The following is a 12,578-nucleotide window of genomic DNA, read 5'->3' as shown; positions in this document are numbered from 1 at the left end:
TGTTGTGAGCTCAGGGATTGCTGTGGCTCCTTTCCACCCTTCCTGGGGGCATGTTTGGAGCAGAGCAGCTGGGAGCCCTCACCCTCACCCCCTGCCCCATCCCTGTGAGCACCCCACGTGTCCTGCACTCGCTGTGCCCCGATTGTCCCTCGCAGGATTTCCTTCAGCACATGGCACTCGAGCAGCCACGAGAAACTTCCTCCAGCAAATCCCCGTCCTCGGAGGCGGCTGCTCCTTGCTCTTTTCCCATTGCCATTTCCTGTGGCTGGTTGTGCTGCCCTAATAAAGCTTTGGCACTGCTGTTTTGCACACCCTAGTGGGAGAGGGGATGTGTTTATCACTTTTCCTGGAGATTATCTGTTTAAGCACTCTCTGACAGTTACAATAACAAGGGCAGCGCGTTGTGTTTCCCAGCAAAAGGACACTCGCTGCTGAAAGATGTATAGCACTAATTAGAAATACATAACATCCGGCCACATGGCAGCCTTCTCCCGGCCGCTCCATTTCCTGAGCTCAGACGACTTTGACGACAGTTGGTTTATGTTTTCCATGAATATAACGTTCTCAGAGAAACACAAATTTCTCCCTGGTACAAAAGTCCCCTTTCTCTCTGTCTCTCAGCCTCTCCCCCTGTGGAACAGGTAGATTTATGGCTGCAGGAGTCCTGGCTCGGGCTCTGCTGTGAGCTGGGTGGGAGCAGAGCCCGCAGAGCCTGGGAGAGCCCAGGTAGGTGCTTGCAGAGGGCGCTGCAGCTGCTGATCCATCCAGCTCCCTGCAATCCCTGCAGGAAACTGCCTCGTTGTAGGAAAACAGCACTCTGTGCAGCCCAGTCCTCAGCTGGAAAAAAACCCCTCTTTTCTACACGCAAAGAAACAGAAGGACTCTTCTGCAGCTCAGCCGGTTTTCTTGATCTTCAGAGAAACCACCCGCCCCTGATTCCCAGTTGCTTTCACTCTGTTCTTGCAGCCTGATGCTCATCAGCTCCCATTTTTTCCATCCCATCCCTCTCCCTCTCTCTCCTTTGGGCTCTGCTTCAGAGCAGATAGCCTGGGCGCCAGTTGGAGGAGTCTGGGTCCAATCTCCAGCTCGCTGCAAGCAGCAGTCACTCGTGCAAGGACATTTTTTCAGAGGACCCATGTGCTGGGTGGGAGCAGGGCAGTTGCTCTGTAACACAGGTTAGATGAAGGTAGGTAGGAAGATGGAGCATGCTCAGGGAGGTGAAAATCTTAGCAGGTTTTAACTGTTGAAATGAATTCCTATTGAATATGGAAAAACTGCTGTCTTTCAGATGTTTATAGCTTGGCCAAGTGCGGACAGATTTCTAGTAGGACAGGAAAACTCTCTGTTAAAAAGGTTATTCCGCAGTAAAATCTCAGATCCCCGTTCCAGGATTTGCAGTTGCTAGATTAGCACGAGGAAAAGGTTGTAAGTGTTTTTTTTACAAACAGGAGTAAGCCACTATCTTGTTTCCTAGCCTCATTCTCACAAGTGGCCAAGCTGTTTTGGCTGAAGATTTTCAGGAGAGTTTGGGCTGAGACAGGCACCTAGCATGGAAACTTCAGCAAAGCTTGAGCCAACTGGAAAAAGGGGCTGACAAGTGGCAAGTGTCGGGCAGGGTGCTCAGAACTGTCAGAACTCATGTCCTGCTGGCTGTCCAGCCTCTGACCTTCACAGGGGGTTGCAGGTTTCTGCAGGGCTCTCACTTATTTTTCTGGTGCAGAACGACATCTCTTTGAGGCACATTCAGCCTATGAAATGTGGGGCAGTACAAATCACTGTCATTTCAAAGTGTTCGATGACACTCCTTCTTTAAAATGCTCCGCCTGCTCCTTCCTAGCCCTGTGCAACGTCCCACGGATCTGAGTTTGGTGGTGTTGATGTGGGGCTACAAGTGGTCAAGAAAGCTCCCAAAATGAGGATTTTCAGGCCAGCTCAGCTCCCTGCCATGGCTGCAGGTACAGAACACAGACAAGGGTGTGAATTTACCCTGAGTCAGTCTTGGCTGCGAGTGCTGGAGGTCTGACCTTAGGTTGTGGTTTAACAAGCAGCTCTTGAGGCAGCAGTGCCAGCTTTGCCCACCTGCCTCACCACCCCCGCTGCACCTCCAAAGGCAGTGGCACAGCTGAGAGGTGACATTTCAGAGCCCGCTGAGCTGAGTGATTGTGTTCACAGGGTGGCTGCGCAGGCGAGAGCTGAGAGCTGACGTGACAGGAGCTGTTTATCCAGGGCTGGCATTAGCAGGGACGTTTGCTGGGTTACAAGGGGAGAAAGGTGGAGGGGGAACGCGTTGTGGTTGGTGGTGCTGGATGATTTCCTGTGGAGTGGCACTGCTGTGGCTGCTGGTGGCACGGAGGAGCCACAGCTCCAGCTACCTCAGAGCTTGTGACCTCGTGGCACCTTCTTTTGTGTGTGATTTCTTTCCACAGTTGCCTGACATCTCCACAGTGTGCCCCAGCTGTGCAGCCTGGCTGGGTGTGAATTGGGAGGGTTATCTGATTATGGCCCCATTTGGGGTTTCAGGGGAGGAAGTGGAGTGGATTTGTGGCAGCTTTAGCTGTTGGGGTGCCATTGATGCCACTTGAAGGCTGTGTCACCAGGCTTTTGGTGACAGCCTGCAGGGTTGCCTGTGGACCTGAAACTCATTGTGCTTCTCCTGCACCCACTGTGGATATGGGGATACAGATCTGCGAATTACAGGGTTTGCCCTGGTTGGGGCAGTCAGGATCTCTGCCTGCTCTATGGCAGCTGGCATCCCCATTTTTACTAGTGCTGTGCAACTGCAGGGACAGAAATGACCTGAGTGTCACTCCAGCCTCCAAAAACATCTCCTTCCGTTAAGTCTGTGTCTTAGTGTGCATTACCAGCAGCACAGACCATTGCTCAGCTCAGAAGTAATGATGCCCTGTGGGCTCCAGAGCAGATTTGTTGCTCCAACCCTCATTTCAACATATTCTCTTCGAAGTATTTTCCTCTTAGTGCCAGGGTAGGCTCAGGCACTGCATGCTGTGGGTGCAGAGAGTTGGTTTCCTTATTGCCCATCCCTCAAAGCATCCCACAAGTTTCTATTTAAACACCCTCACCTTGTCTGTCTCCTGGGCCAGGGGTAGCCTGGGGTTTGTTTGCCATCCCACAGCCTCTGCTAGCTCTGGCCATTGGCTCCCAGCTCAGGGAAAGCTAAAGCTCCCAGCCTCCCGAGGAAAGTGATGAAAAGGCACAGAGAGAAAGTTTCTCTGATTTATGGTGCTTTCCTCTTTTGTCCTACAATTAAGCTCTTAAGGGCCTTTGCTGGTGCATGTTCAGGGGTCTCCAACAAGCACCCACCTGGATGTTTGTCCTTCCCTGCTGGGGGAGCCTCCTGGGAATGAGGCTGATGAGCTCATCCGGTGAATGAACTTTCAGGACTGGGGGAGTTTTGTGCATTTTATGAGTTTAATGATGAGCTGACAACACCCATGGTAGCTGAGCTGGAGCTGTGTGACAACAGCCCTTAAATGTGGGTGTCCTATTGCTTTTACCTGCAGCTTTGCAGGCAGTACCAGGGCTGAGCATCACTGGGGTACATCAGAGCACCGTAGCTTTATGAGCTGCCAGGCACATGGTTCGTGTCTGCAGCAGCACAGGAGGTTTGATGGACAGCTGTACCTGCCATCAAGAAACCTACCCACGTGCAAGAAACTTTTTACCATATTTTGGTTGTTAAATGTTGTCTGAGGATCTTGTAGCCTGCAGCAAGAGCTGCCGGTGACAGTGGGAAGGGCTGGGACCAAGCCTGGCCACAGCCACCTCAGAGCATTGGTCCAGCCCTTGGAGCCAGTTGCTGAAATACACCCTGAAATAGGAGTGCTCACCCACCTCACCTTCACAAACACCTTTAGCTTTGCCTGTTCTGGATGTAGCTTTTGCACCAGCTAAGTTTGGGGGTCACCATGAGTCTGGCTTGAGCACAGGGCTTGGAGTCTCAGGGGCTGCCCACTCAGAATGTGGGGGTCCTGGCTGAAATGCCCAGGGATTTTCACCTCCCAGGGGCTTTGCAGACTCAGGTGTGGCAGCTGGACCACCGTGGTCTTGTTGATTGTCCATTTAAGACAAGACGTGAAGACAGTCCAGCATCTCACGCGAGTGCAGGAGGAGGGAGCGCAGGGAAGACGACTGTAATTTCTTGGACTGGACTGTGGCCAGAGCACTGGGACTAACACTCTTAATTGTGGGAAAGGCTTCATGAAAGAGATTTACTGTCCCAGAGTGGTCACATCTTTAGTTTTATGTTTCCTCCAAAAGCTGACAGCCCCTGCAGTACAGCACTTCCTACCGTTGCTCTGCGGCACCAGCTCAGCCCTGGCTCTGGGAGCAGAGCACCCTCATTCAGCTGCCAGGTGCCTTTGGTGCCACCCTGGATTACCCTCAGTGGTCTCCACCTGGGTGCTGAACTCATTGACAACTGTAATAACTGTCAATCAAGCCTACAGATGTTCCTCCTTCTTTTTTTCCTGTGTTTTCTTGGTGTGTTTTAATCTCTTTCTGGTTGTTTTTAACCTCCCACCCCACTGCTCTGAAATGATTTGTCCTTAAAACCCCCACTGGTTGTTCTCTGCACCTCAGGTGTTTTGCTAGCTCTGGCTTGAACAGGATCTCAGTGTCTTGCTCTAATCCTCTTGCCCTTTGCTCAAAATCCCTGCTCTACCACATCTGGGCAGTTCAGCTCCCAACACCTTCTCTGTGCTGATGTGCAGCTGGTGCTGATGTCTGGGGCAGAGGTGCCTGGGGGCCTCTGGGGGCTCTGCCTTCCCATCCCAGCACTGGGGCTTCAGTCAGAGTCAGTAAAAATCCCCTGCATGGCTTGGGGCAGCTGTTCTCAGGGTGGAATCCCTGATCCTGCAGCAAGCCAGTGAGGAGCATCCTGCATAGAGCAAACAGCACCGACGGATAGGAATCCCCACAGTGTGTGGGTGTATCTCATGCTGCTGGTTCTCCCCAGCCAGCCACTCGCCCCCCATCCTGGGAGGATGTGAATGGGGAGTAGAAGGGATGGGAGGGCAGAGGCTGCCTTTAGGGGAGCTCTGGGGCAGGCTGGCATGTCCTGCAGCACTCCTGCCTCCCCAGCCTAACCCACGCCCGGCTCCAGGCAGTTCCCTCGAGCCAGCTCCCCGCTGCTCTCAGCAGCCTCAGAAGTGGTTTCTGGCTGGGTGTAGATGTGCTGGGGGTTTTGCTCTCACTCTGAGCCGGCTCTGTTTGGAAGAGCTGTGGTCGTGTGGCATCTCCTTGAGTAACAGTTCCAATTAAGCTCTCTTGACAGGCTGTTGTGTGACTGCTGAACTAATGGGAGGAGCCCCCTCCTCAGCTGCTGAGGTTAAAACTCCAGCAGGGACAGAGATCAAACATGCAGCTAATTACCCTTTTAACACTTAAACATACCCTCCTCCTCAGGGGAAGGCATCAGCCCCGAGCAGCAGCTTCTGTGCTGGGAGCCCTGAGTGCCAGCATGGTGCCAGCTGGCTCAGCACATGCCGTGGGGCTGGGCATGGTGTTGGCAGGGTGGTTGCAGCCTCTTCCCTCTCCAGAGCAGCTACTCACCACCTTTTCCACCCCTACATGGTGCAATTAGGTCCAGGACAGGTGTGAATTAGGGAATTGTTCACCCCTGCCCCTCGTGGGATGCAGAAAGGGAGGCTGTGAAGGTGAAACCAGACTGACCATCTTACCCAAACCCTCTCTGTCTCCTAGAGTGCATCTCTGAGGATTGCCGCTCCGTCATCCAGGAACAGGCCACAGCCCTGGGGCTCTCCATGTTTGCACTCCTGGTGAGGAGGTGCACCAACCTGCTGAGGGAATGTGTGCCAGGTAAGGGCTAACCAGCAGGATCTATGCAGGGCCCACATGGCAGCCTCGTGGGGGTCAGGCCTTCATTCCCTGCTGTTTTGTTCCTCTCTGTTGGGACTTTAGGATTCTCCCCCAGCATCCCAAGCTCTGCCCAGGTTACAGCTGGATCAGCTGCAGAAAAGCCACTGATGAGTGCAGACAGAAATGTTTGGAAGAAAGGGATGGACTCAAGCCATGCTTTCTGGGAAACTTCCTAAAACTGGGACCTGGGAATCCTATCTCTGTGATTGGTGCAGTGGCTGCCCTCAATAAAAGGGATCACAAACACCCTGGCTTGCTCTCCAGGCCAGTCTGTTTAGGGAGAACAGATCTATCTTTGTGCTTGCTGTGGGTTGTGGCTGTTCCCTCGTGCGTCCAAGGCTGGGATGTTGGGATCTGTGTCATACTTTCCCAGTCCCTGCCTGAGCCTGGCTGTGGTGAGCTGCCTCAGCTCTCACATCTTGTGTTTGCAGTTCAGCCACAAGAGATGGAGCAGGAGGATGAGGAGGACGACATCAAGGTCTCTGCCTTGCCCCAGGACCTGAAGGAGCTGCTGCCCAGTGTGAAGGTCTGGTCGGACTGGATGCTTGGCCACCCGGACACCTGGAATCCTCCTCCAACATCTCTTGAGCTCCCCAAACAGTACGTGCACCCTCTGGTTTCTGCTCCCTGCCTGATCTCCTCGTGCCACTCTCCCCGCTTGCTCATGCTTTACTGCTGGCTGTGACCTGAGCACGGCCCACTGACCAGGGAATGTTGGGAAGTGTCACCCCTGGTGACACAGTCTGAGTGGGGCTGGAGGGTCTCTGTGGGGGCCTGGTGGATGCCCTTTGTTTCCATGTGTTAGAAGATGGCTTATGAAGTGGATTTTTTCTTTCTGCTTAGGATGTGCATCTGGTTTTGTTGGGATACCCCTCCTCTAGGTGTTCCACTGGCTCAGCCAGCTGGACAGGCAGGGCCTTCCTCTGGACCAGAGGGAACTCCATTTCAAGCATAAACATTTTGTTACCTTTTTTTGGCTGAGTCAGGCCAACCTTGATTGGGCTGGGCTAGCCTGGAGTAGCTTGCCTGTTCCTGGAGCTCCAAAAGTCACCTCCCCTCTGCCTCCAAAACCTCTTGTCCCTACTCTGCAACATGCAAAAGGGTTAATTTTCCAAACTGGCCGATTTCAGCCCATTAGTCCATAATGCGGACTAGGCAATTTGCATATTTTTGGACAGAAAATTGAGTGAAGGGGCCAAGTATGGAGTATGCGAAGCAGCGTCTGAGCATGCTCCGTAGCTGCTTTCCCGCAGGATTTTCCATCTGCCTCCGGTACTCCGGATCCAGAGCCTGAAATCACGTCTTATTGTTAATCCAAAGGAGCCAGAACCCAGGGTGATGGGAAGGCGCATTAAGAGTAATCCAGCAAAGTGGCTTAACCATTAATGGGTCCCCGCTCCGTGCGTCAGGTCCAGTCCTGCTCTCCTGGTTTATTGCCTCTTACTCCAGTTCTTTTTCATTTGGCTGAGGAAATGGAAATCTCACACAGGAAGTTCTGGGCCTCATTTTGTGGAGATGGAGTCTGTTTTCTGTTTGTCGGCTGCTCGGTGTGGGACCGCTGCCTGCTCATGTGAACTGCTGCCCATCTTTGGGCAGGAACTCAAACTGGGATCCGTCACGTGAAGCTGGCTGCACCAATCCCCCCTTCTCCTCGCGCTGCCTGCGCAGGGAGCCGCCGAGCCCTTGGCCACGGGCAGCCTGGAGATGGAATTTCTGATTGGGTTCATGCAGCCAGCGCTCGGCGCCTGCCCCGGGATGAGCTGCTGCTGCTCCTGCAGGGTGCAGGACTGTATCCCCCCCCGGGTGACAGAGCAGGTGTGGGGTCCTGCTCGCCCCTTGGGGTGGGAGAAGGTGGTGGTGGTGGTGGCAGCCCACCCCAGGGCTCTTTGGGGTGTGGTGGGCATAGGTTGGGAGCTCTACTCCACAAGGTCCTCATGTGCTCAGTGGAGGAATGAGGGTCTCTGTCTTGTAGCAGAGATCTCTCCATGCCCATCCTGTCCCACCATGCCCATCGTGTCCCACCTGGCCCATGTTGGCTCCCAGCTCCTCAATCCTGGTGATCTTTGGCTCACATAGAGAATTCGCCTTAGCCAGGCTGGTCTTCCAGCCCAGACCTCTTGTATGGGTAGGTGTTGGTGGTCCAGGACTCTGGGACAGTGTCCTGATTGAGCTTCCATGGAGATGCAGGTCGTGATGATCAGCAGAAAATCAGCTCTGCTCTTGGGCATGACCTGGGATTTACAGCATTTGCCCTGGGGATAGGAAAGGAAAAGGAGAGCACTGGGTTAGTGTTTCAGCTCTCTATTGACACAAGCCTGCTGGCTGCCCTGCAGCTCTTCAGGAACCAGGTAGAACCACCAAGTCCAGGGGTTTAGATAGGAGCAGCTTCAAAGGAGTTTAGAAGGAAAACATGGGTCAGAGCAGCAGGCGTGGTGGAGTAAGCCAAGGTTTATGGGCAGGGTGAGCTCGGGAGTGGGGAGAGCATGTGAAGAGTGAGTGCAGATGCCAAGTTGCAGGGCTGAGTGAGGGGCTGTGCCGTGTCACACATGCTCCCACCACTGGGATGTGCTCTGAGGTCCCACCACTGCCAACAGAGAAGCTGGTTGGATACTCTTAAACCACTTTCCTTGCCCCTTGTGATGGCGTGGGCACAGAAAAGGGACAGTAGAAATCCCCTGAAGCACAGCAACGCTCTGCAGGATGCCATGAACGTGCTAAAGCTTCTGGAAAAAACAAGCCTCGTACCCACCTGGCAGCCCACTCGGAGCCCAGAGCTCACATCAAAGTGCAGCTCATGTGGGGGCAGAATGCCAGGCTGGGCTCGTGGCCAGCAGGGCAGCTTGGCAGGGCTCAGCCAGGGCTGTGTGTCCCAAGGCCTCGCTCGCCATGTTCACAATCTCTCCCTCTTCATACAGGAGAGAGCTGGGGGACTTTGAGAACGTCTAAACTCAGCCCAGCTGTGGCAGTTGGTTTATTGCTTTCAGCTGGTACTTGAACCCGGGTCCTGGTCTTGGAGTCTTTCCCAGGTTTAATCCCCGGAGCTTTCTCTGCAGCTGTATGACACTGCGCTGACCCCGAATGAGGATAGGAAAATAGAAACGGTGCCAAGCCAGAGTCTCTTTTTCATTTGGAGTCTGGCTGTCTGCCCATGACCAGGGTTACATAATGGGAAACATAGCTGGGGCTCTGGAGAGCCCGCGTTTCACCACGCTGCCCAGACCTTCGCGTTCTGATGCTATATATCTTCCTAATTGTAGCTCGGATGCATTTATCACACTGCTGGATTTGAGTCCTTACAATAAAAAAAAAAAAACACCACGAAACCAACCCCACACCAAATTCCTCAGCTCGCTGCTTTCCCCCTTGGACAGAGGCGGAGGGAAAGGTGTGAGGGGTGAGCGCTGCCGAAAGCCGGCAGATGGATGTGAGCCATGTGGAGTGGGCTCCGTGGAGTGGGATGAGAGGCTCAGGAGGCTGTGTCTTCGGGGTTCTTTTCTTGGTGGGAGCTTGGGAATGAACCTTGGTTCCTGGCAGTAATTCTCTTCCTACCTGGGGTCTCAGCAGGCTTGAATTCAACCCAAGCGAGAAGCTCCATCTTTCCCCAAATCCACCCTCCTTGGTCTAGTGCACTCATCCAGCTCTTGGCCACACTGCGTGGTCACCGTGGCTCAGGGGATGCCCTGGAACAGGTTTTCAGCTGATGGACTTCCTAAATACCTCTCTGTGTGTATTGGAAAGGTGAAGGGTGTCCTTCCTATTTTGGAAGAGGAGCTCAGCACTCTTTCCATGACTCTTTCCTTATGCCTTTCCAGAATAGGAGCTAAACTTAACCTTGGACATCTCTGCTTCAGTGCTGTGGGAATTCTGTGTCTGAACCAGGTGTTGCCAAGTCTTCTAGCAGCAAGCAGCTGTCACTTTTGTATCTTAAAATTAATTGCTATCTGCATGTTTCATGGCAAACCTTGTGCTGAGGTCTCTGCAGGTGGTTGTTTAAGGCGGTTGGAGAAGCATCTTCTGGACCAAATGTCCCCACGAATAATTTGCAGAGATTGGGGTATAAAAGCAGGGATCCTGGGGAGAAGGGAGCGGGATGGATCCCCTAAGGCAGAGGTACTGGCAGCAGATGGGGTAAAAGGTGGATCTCCAAGGAGGCTGCTGTACAAGTGAATCCATCCCCTTTTGGGACATATGGCTGGACAGAGGGAGCAAAGCTGCTCCTTGCTCTGCTCTGTTGCCACAATTAATCCATTGCTAAATGAGGCACAAGGACTGATGGGGAAGCCACTGGCTAGACAGACACTGCTGCAGGGCTGACCCTGGCAAATCTGTGCTCCTTCCACGCAGGGCCAAGGGCCTCTCAGTTTGTGGAGACTGTCTGCAAGCATTTAAAAATGGTTAATTTAAACCAAGTATTAAATTAAATCCAAAAGCTGTGAGCACATTCTAGAGCTTACCTTCCCAGAGAGATGTGCCAGATCGCTCTCATCACATCGCTCTCGCGGAGAAGTGTCACTGAGATGGCAGCTCCCACTGGGAGGGATGGACAGAGTCTTGCACAGGGGTGCCAAGACTTTGCTGGAGACTAAATGGAAAATCCGTTTTGCAGATCCCAGCCTCAGTAACGCTGGCCACCAGAGTTTCCCTATCGAGACTTCAAAGCCAGGGTTCAGAGGTGTCTCAGTAGTGTAAACCTGGCTGAGAATAGAGGTAAAGTCAAGCAAAGGAGAAGCCAAAAGTTTCTGTGGAGAAAGGGGCTGTGGCAAAGCAAAGGGTGGGTGGGAGGAGACTGCACCTCTCCTGGGAAGAGTATCCCTCCAACTCCACAGGCAGGTTCCTGGGAGAGGACTGGGTGCCTGGATGGTCAAAGGGACTGTGTGCAGGGCAGAGTGGGGGAAATACCTGGTGTAGAAGGGCTGTGATCACCTCATGCTGCTCTGTCTGAGCCCACAAGGTTGGTGAACACCTTTTGGGAACAGCTCCCATGGCCAACCCTTTTTGCTCCACACAAAGGAGCTGCTTTTAAAAGTTCAACTTCCCGTGGTCCAGGAGAGAGAAAAGCCTGGAGGAGGATGCAGATCACCTCATCCTGGGGGCACAGGGAGCCAGTGGGTGCTGCTGCCTGGCCCCTGGGCTCGCATGGCCCGAGGCGTTTGCCATCTGCACACAGCGCGGCTCGGCAGCGGCTGGGAACACAATGCAGGGCTTCTTCTGCGCCGCGCTTTCCGGGTTTGTTCTGCAGCTGTGGAGTTTGGATGTTAGTGTTTAAACAAGCTGGTATTACACAGGAAATGGCCACCTCCACAGGCTCCCGCAGGCTTGTAACATGGGGTCATTGTGCTTGATATTAATCACCAGGCAGCCCGCGCCCCCGGTGAGGATGGTGGCTCACGCCGGAGTGCCGCGCAGGGATTCGGTGAGCATCAGGCTCCCCCTGGCATCCTCTGCTCTCCCCACACTTTGCTCTGTGCCTCTTGCCTTGTGGTGATGCCGCCATCTCTGCCAGGAGCCATTCCCAGCCTCTCAGCCCCGGGGCCACGGTCCAGCTCTCTGCTCTCTCGCCGCTGCCTGGCCGGGTTGTGTCCGTCGGCGTTGCAGCTGGGCTGCGCTCACACTGACAGCTACATTAAACCTGGAATCCTGAGGCAATAAAAAAGAAATTAACTCTTATTTTTTTTTCCTGTCCTAGTGGAATAAGCAAATGTAAATGTGTCTGTGGGGAAGTGAATGAACCCCCGTTCCGAGGAAAGACCTCGCGCTAACCCCCTTCTCGCTTCCTCGGTTAAAAGCTCTGGGAGCCTCGTCCCTCTACCTGGGAGCTGCGTGCCTGGGCTCAGTGTCAGTAATTCGGGGCCTCCCTCCACAGAGGGACGTCGAAGCCGTGGCACTGTGCATGCACAGAGCTTCCAGGCACCTGGAAACGCCTGGGCTCTGCTCAGAGGCTGCAGCACCGCCGTGCCGTGGGGTGACATAAGCCAGAAATGCCTGGGGGTGGCTGTGAGGTGGTCCTGGGCAGGGGCAGTGGAGAGAAGGAGCCTGACAGGGCTCATGAGTGTTGTGTGACCTTCCAGGGTGAGTGCATGTCCCAGCAGGAGATCCACAGGGCCGTTTGATCCATGTGAGCCGTTTGTCCTCGCTGGCTTTGCCAGCGGCAGCAGCTGGTGAATGATCTTGGTGGTGGCAGTGGTGGGAGTTGGGCTGCAGAGGAGGAGCTGCACCCGAGGGGGTGGCAGGAAATGATCAGAACTGATGTTTGCAGTGCTGCTTGTGCCATCACAGGAGAAAACCAGGGGAAAATGCCAGCACTGCTTCTTTCTTGGCTTTTTGAAGGTTCTGCAGGGCACTGCTGGGGTAGCATTGCAGTGAGATCTGGCAGCCCGGGGAGCAGCAGGGTCTGAGGTTTGACTGAAGTGAGCCCAGGGTGGGAACCTGTCACATGCAGGGCAAATGGCTGATGTGGCAAGGCACTGTGAAGCTGTAGATGAAGGATGAGGTGACAGGGACTGCTGTCACACTCAGGGGTGGTGAGGGGTGCCCTGCCAGGGGGAAGAGGAGACTGCTGGGCTGGGTGCCTGCCAAGGGCATTAGCAGTGCCAGCTCAGTGACTGTTCCTGTGGCATTTTTCTGACTTTGGATGCCAAGCGCTGTGGAAGGAGACGTTCCCTGTGCTTTATCTGTGCTGG

General features: G+C 54.0%; 1 protein-coding gene across 5 annotated transcripts in view; it reads left to right on the top strand.

Annotated features, from left to right (window-relative positions):
- The window catches only part of SMG6 (SMG6 nonsense mediated mRNA decay factor), a 103,173-nt gene that overhangs the window by 45,353 nt on the left and 45,242 nt on the right, over nucleotides 1-12,578 (top strand). For all 5 annotated transcript variants that reach the window (XR_014855713.1, XM_085078234.1, XM_085078232.1 and 2 more), the window contains exons 11-12: nucleotides 5,722-5,838; nucleotides 6,330-6,498. Coding sequence is in view for 4 of the 5 variants with exons in the window: in XM_085078234.1 (XP_084934360.1) it covers nucleotides 5,722-5,838; nucleotides 6,330-6,498 (286 nt within the window). In the remaining variant the exon portion in view is untranslated. The remainder of the gene's footprint in view (nucleotides 1-5,721; nucleotides 5,839-6,329; nucleotides 6,499-12,578) is intronic.

Source organism: Lichenostomus cassidix, chromosome 19, assembly GCF_008360975.1.
Source record: "Lichenostomus cassidix isolate B80296 chromosome 19, HeHo_3.0, whole genome shotgun sequence".
In the NCBI taxonomy this organism is placed as follows: domain Eukaryota; kingdom Metazoa; phylum Chordata; class Aves; order Passeriformes; family Meliphagidae; genus Lichenostomus; species Lichenostomus cassidix.
The sequence above is the reverse complement of the archived record's forward strand: the minus strand, read 5'-3'. Positions and strand labels throughout refer to the sequence as shown.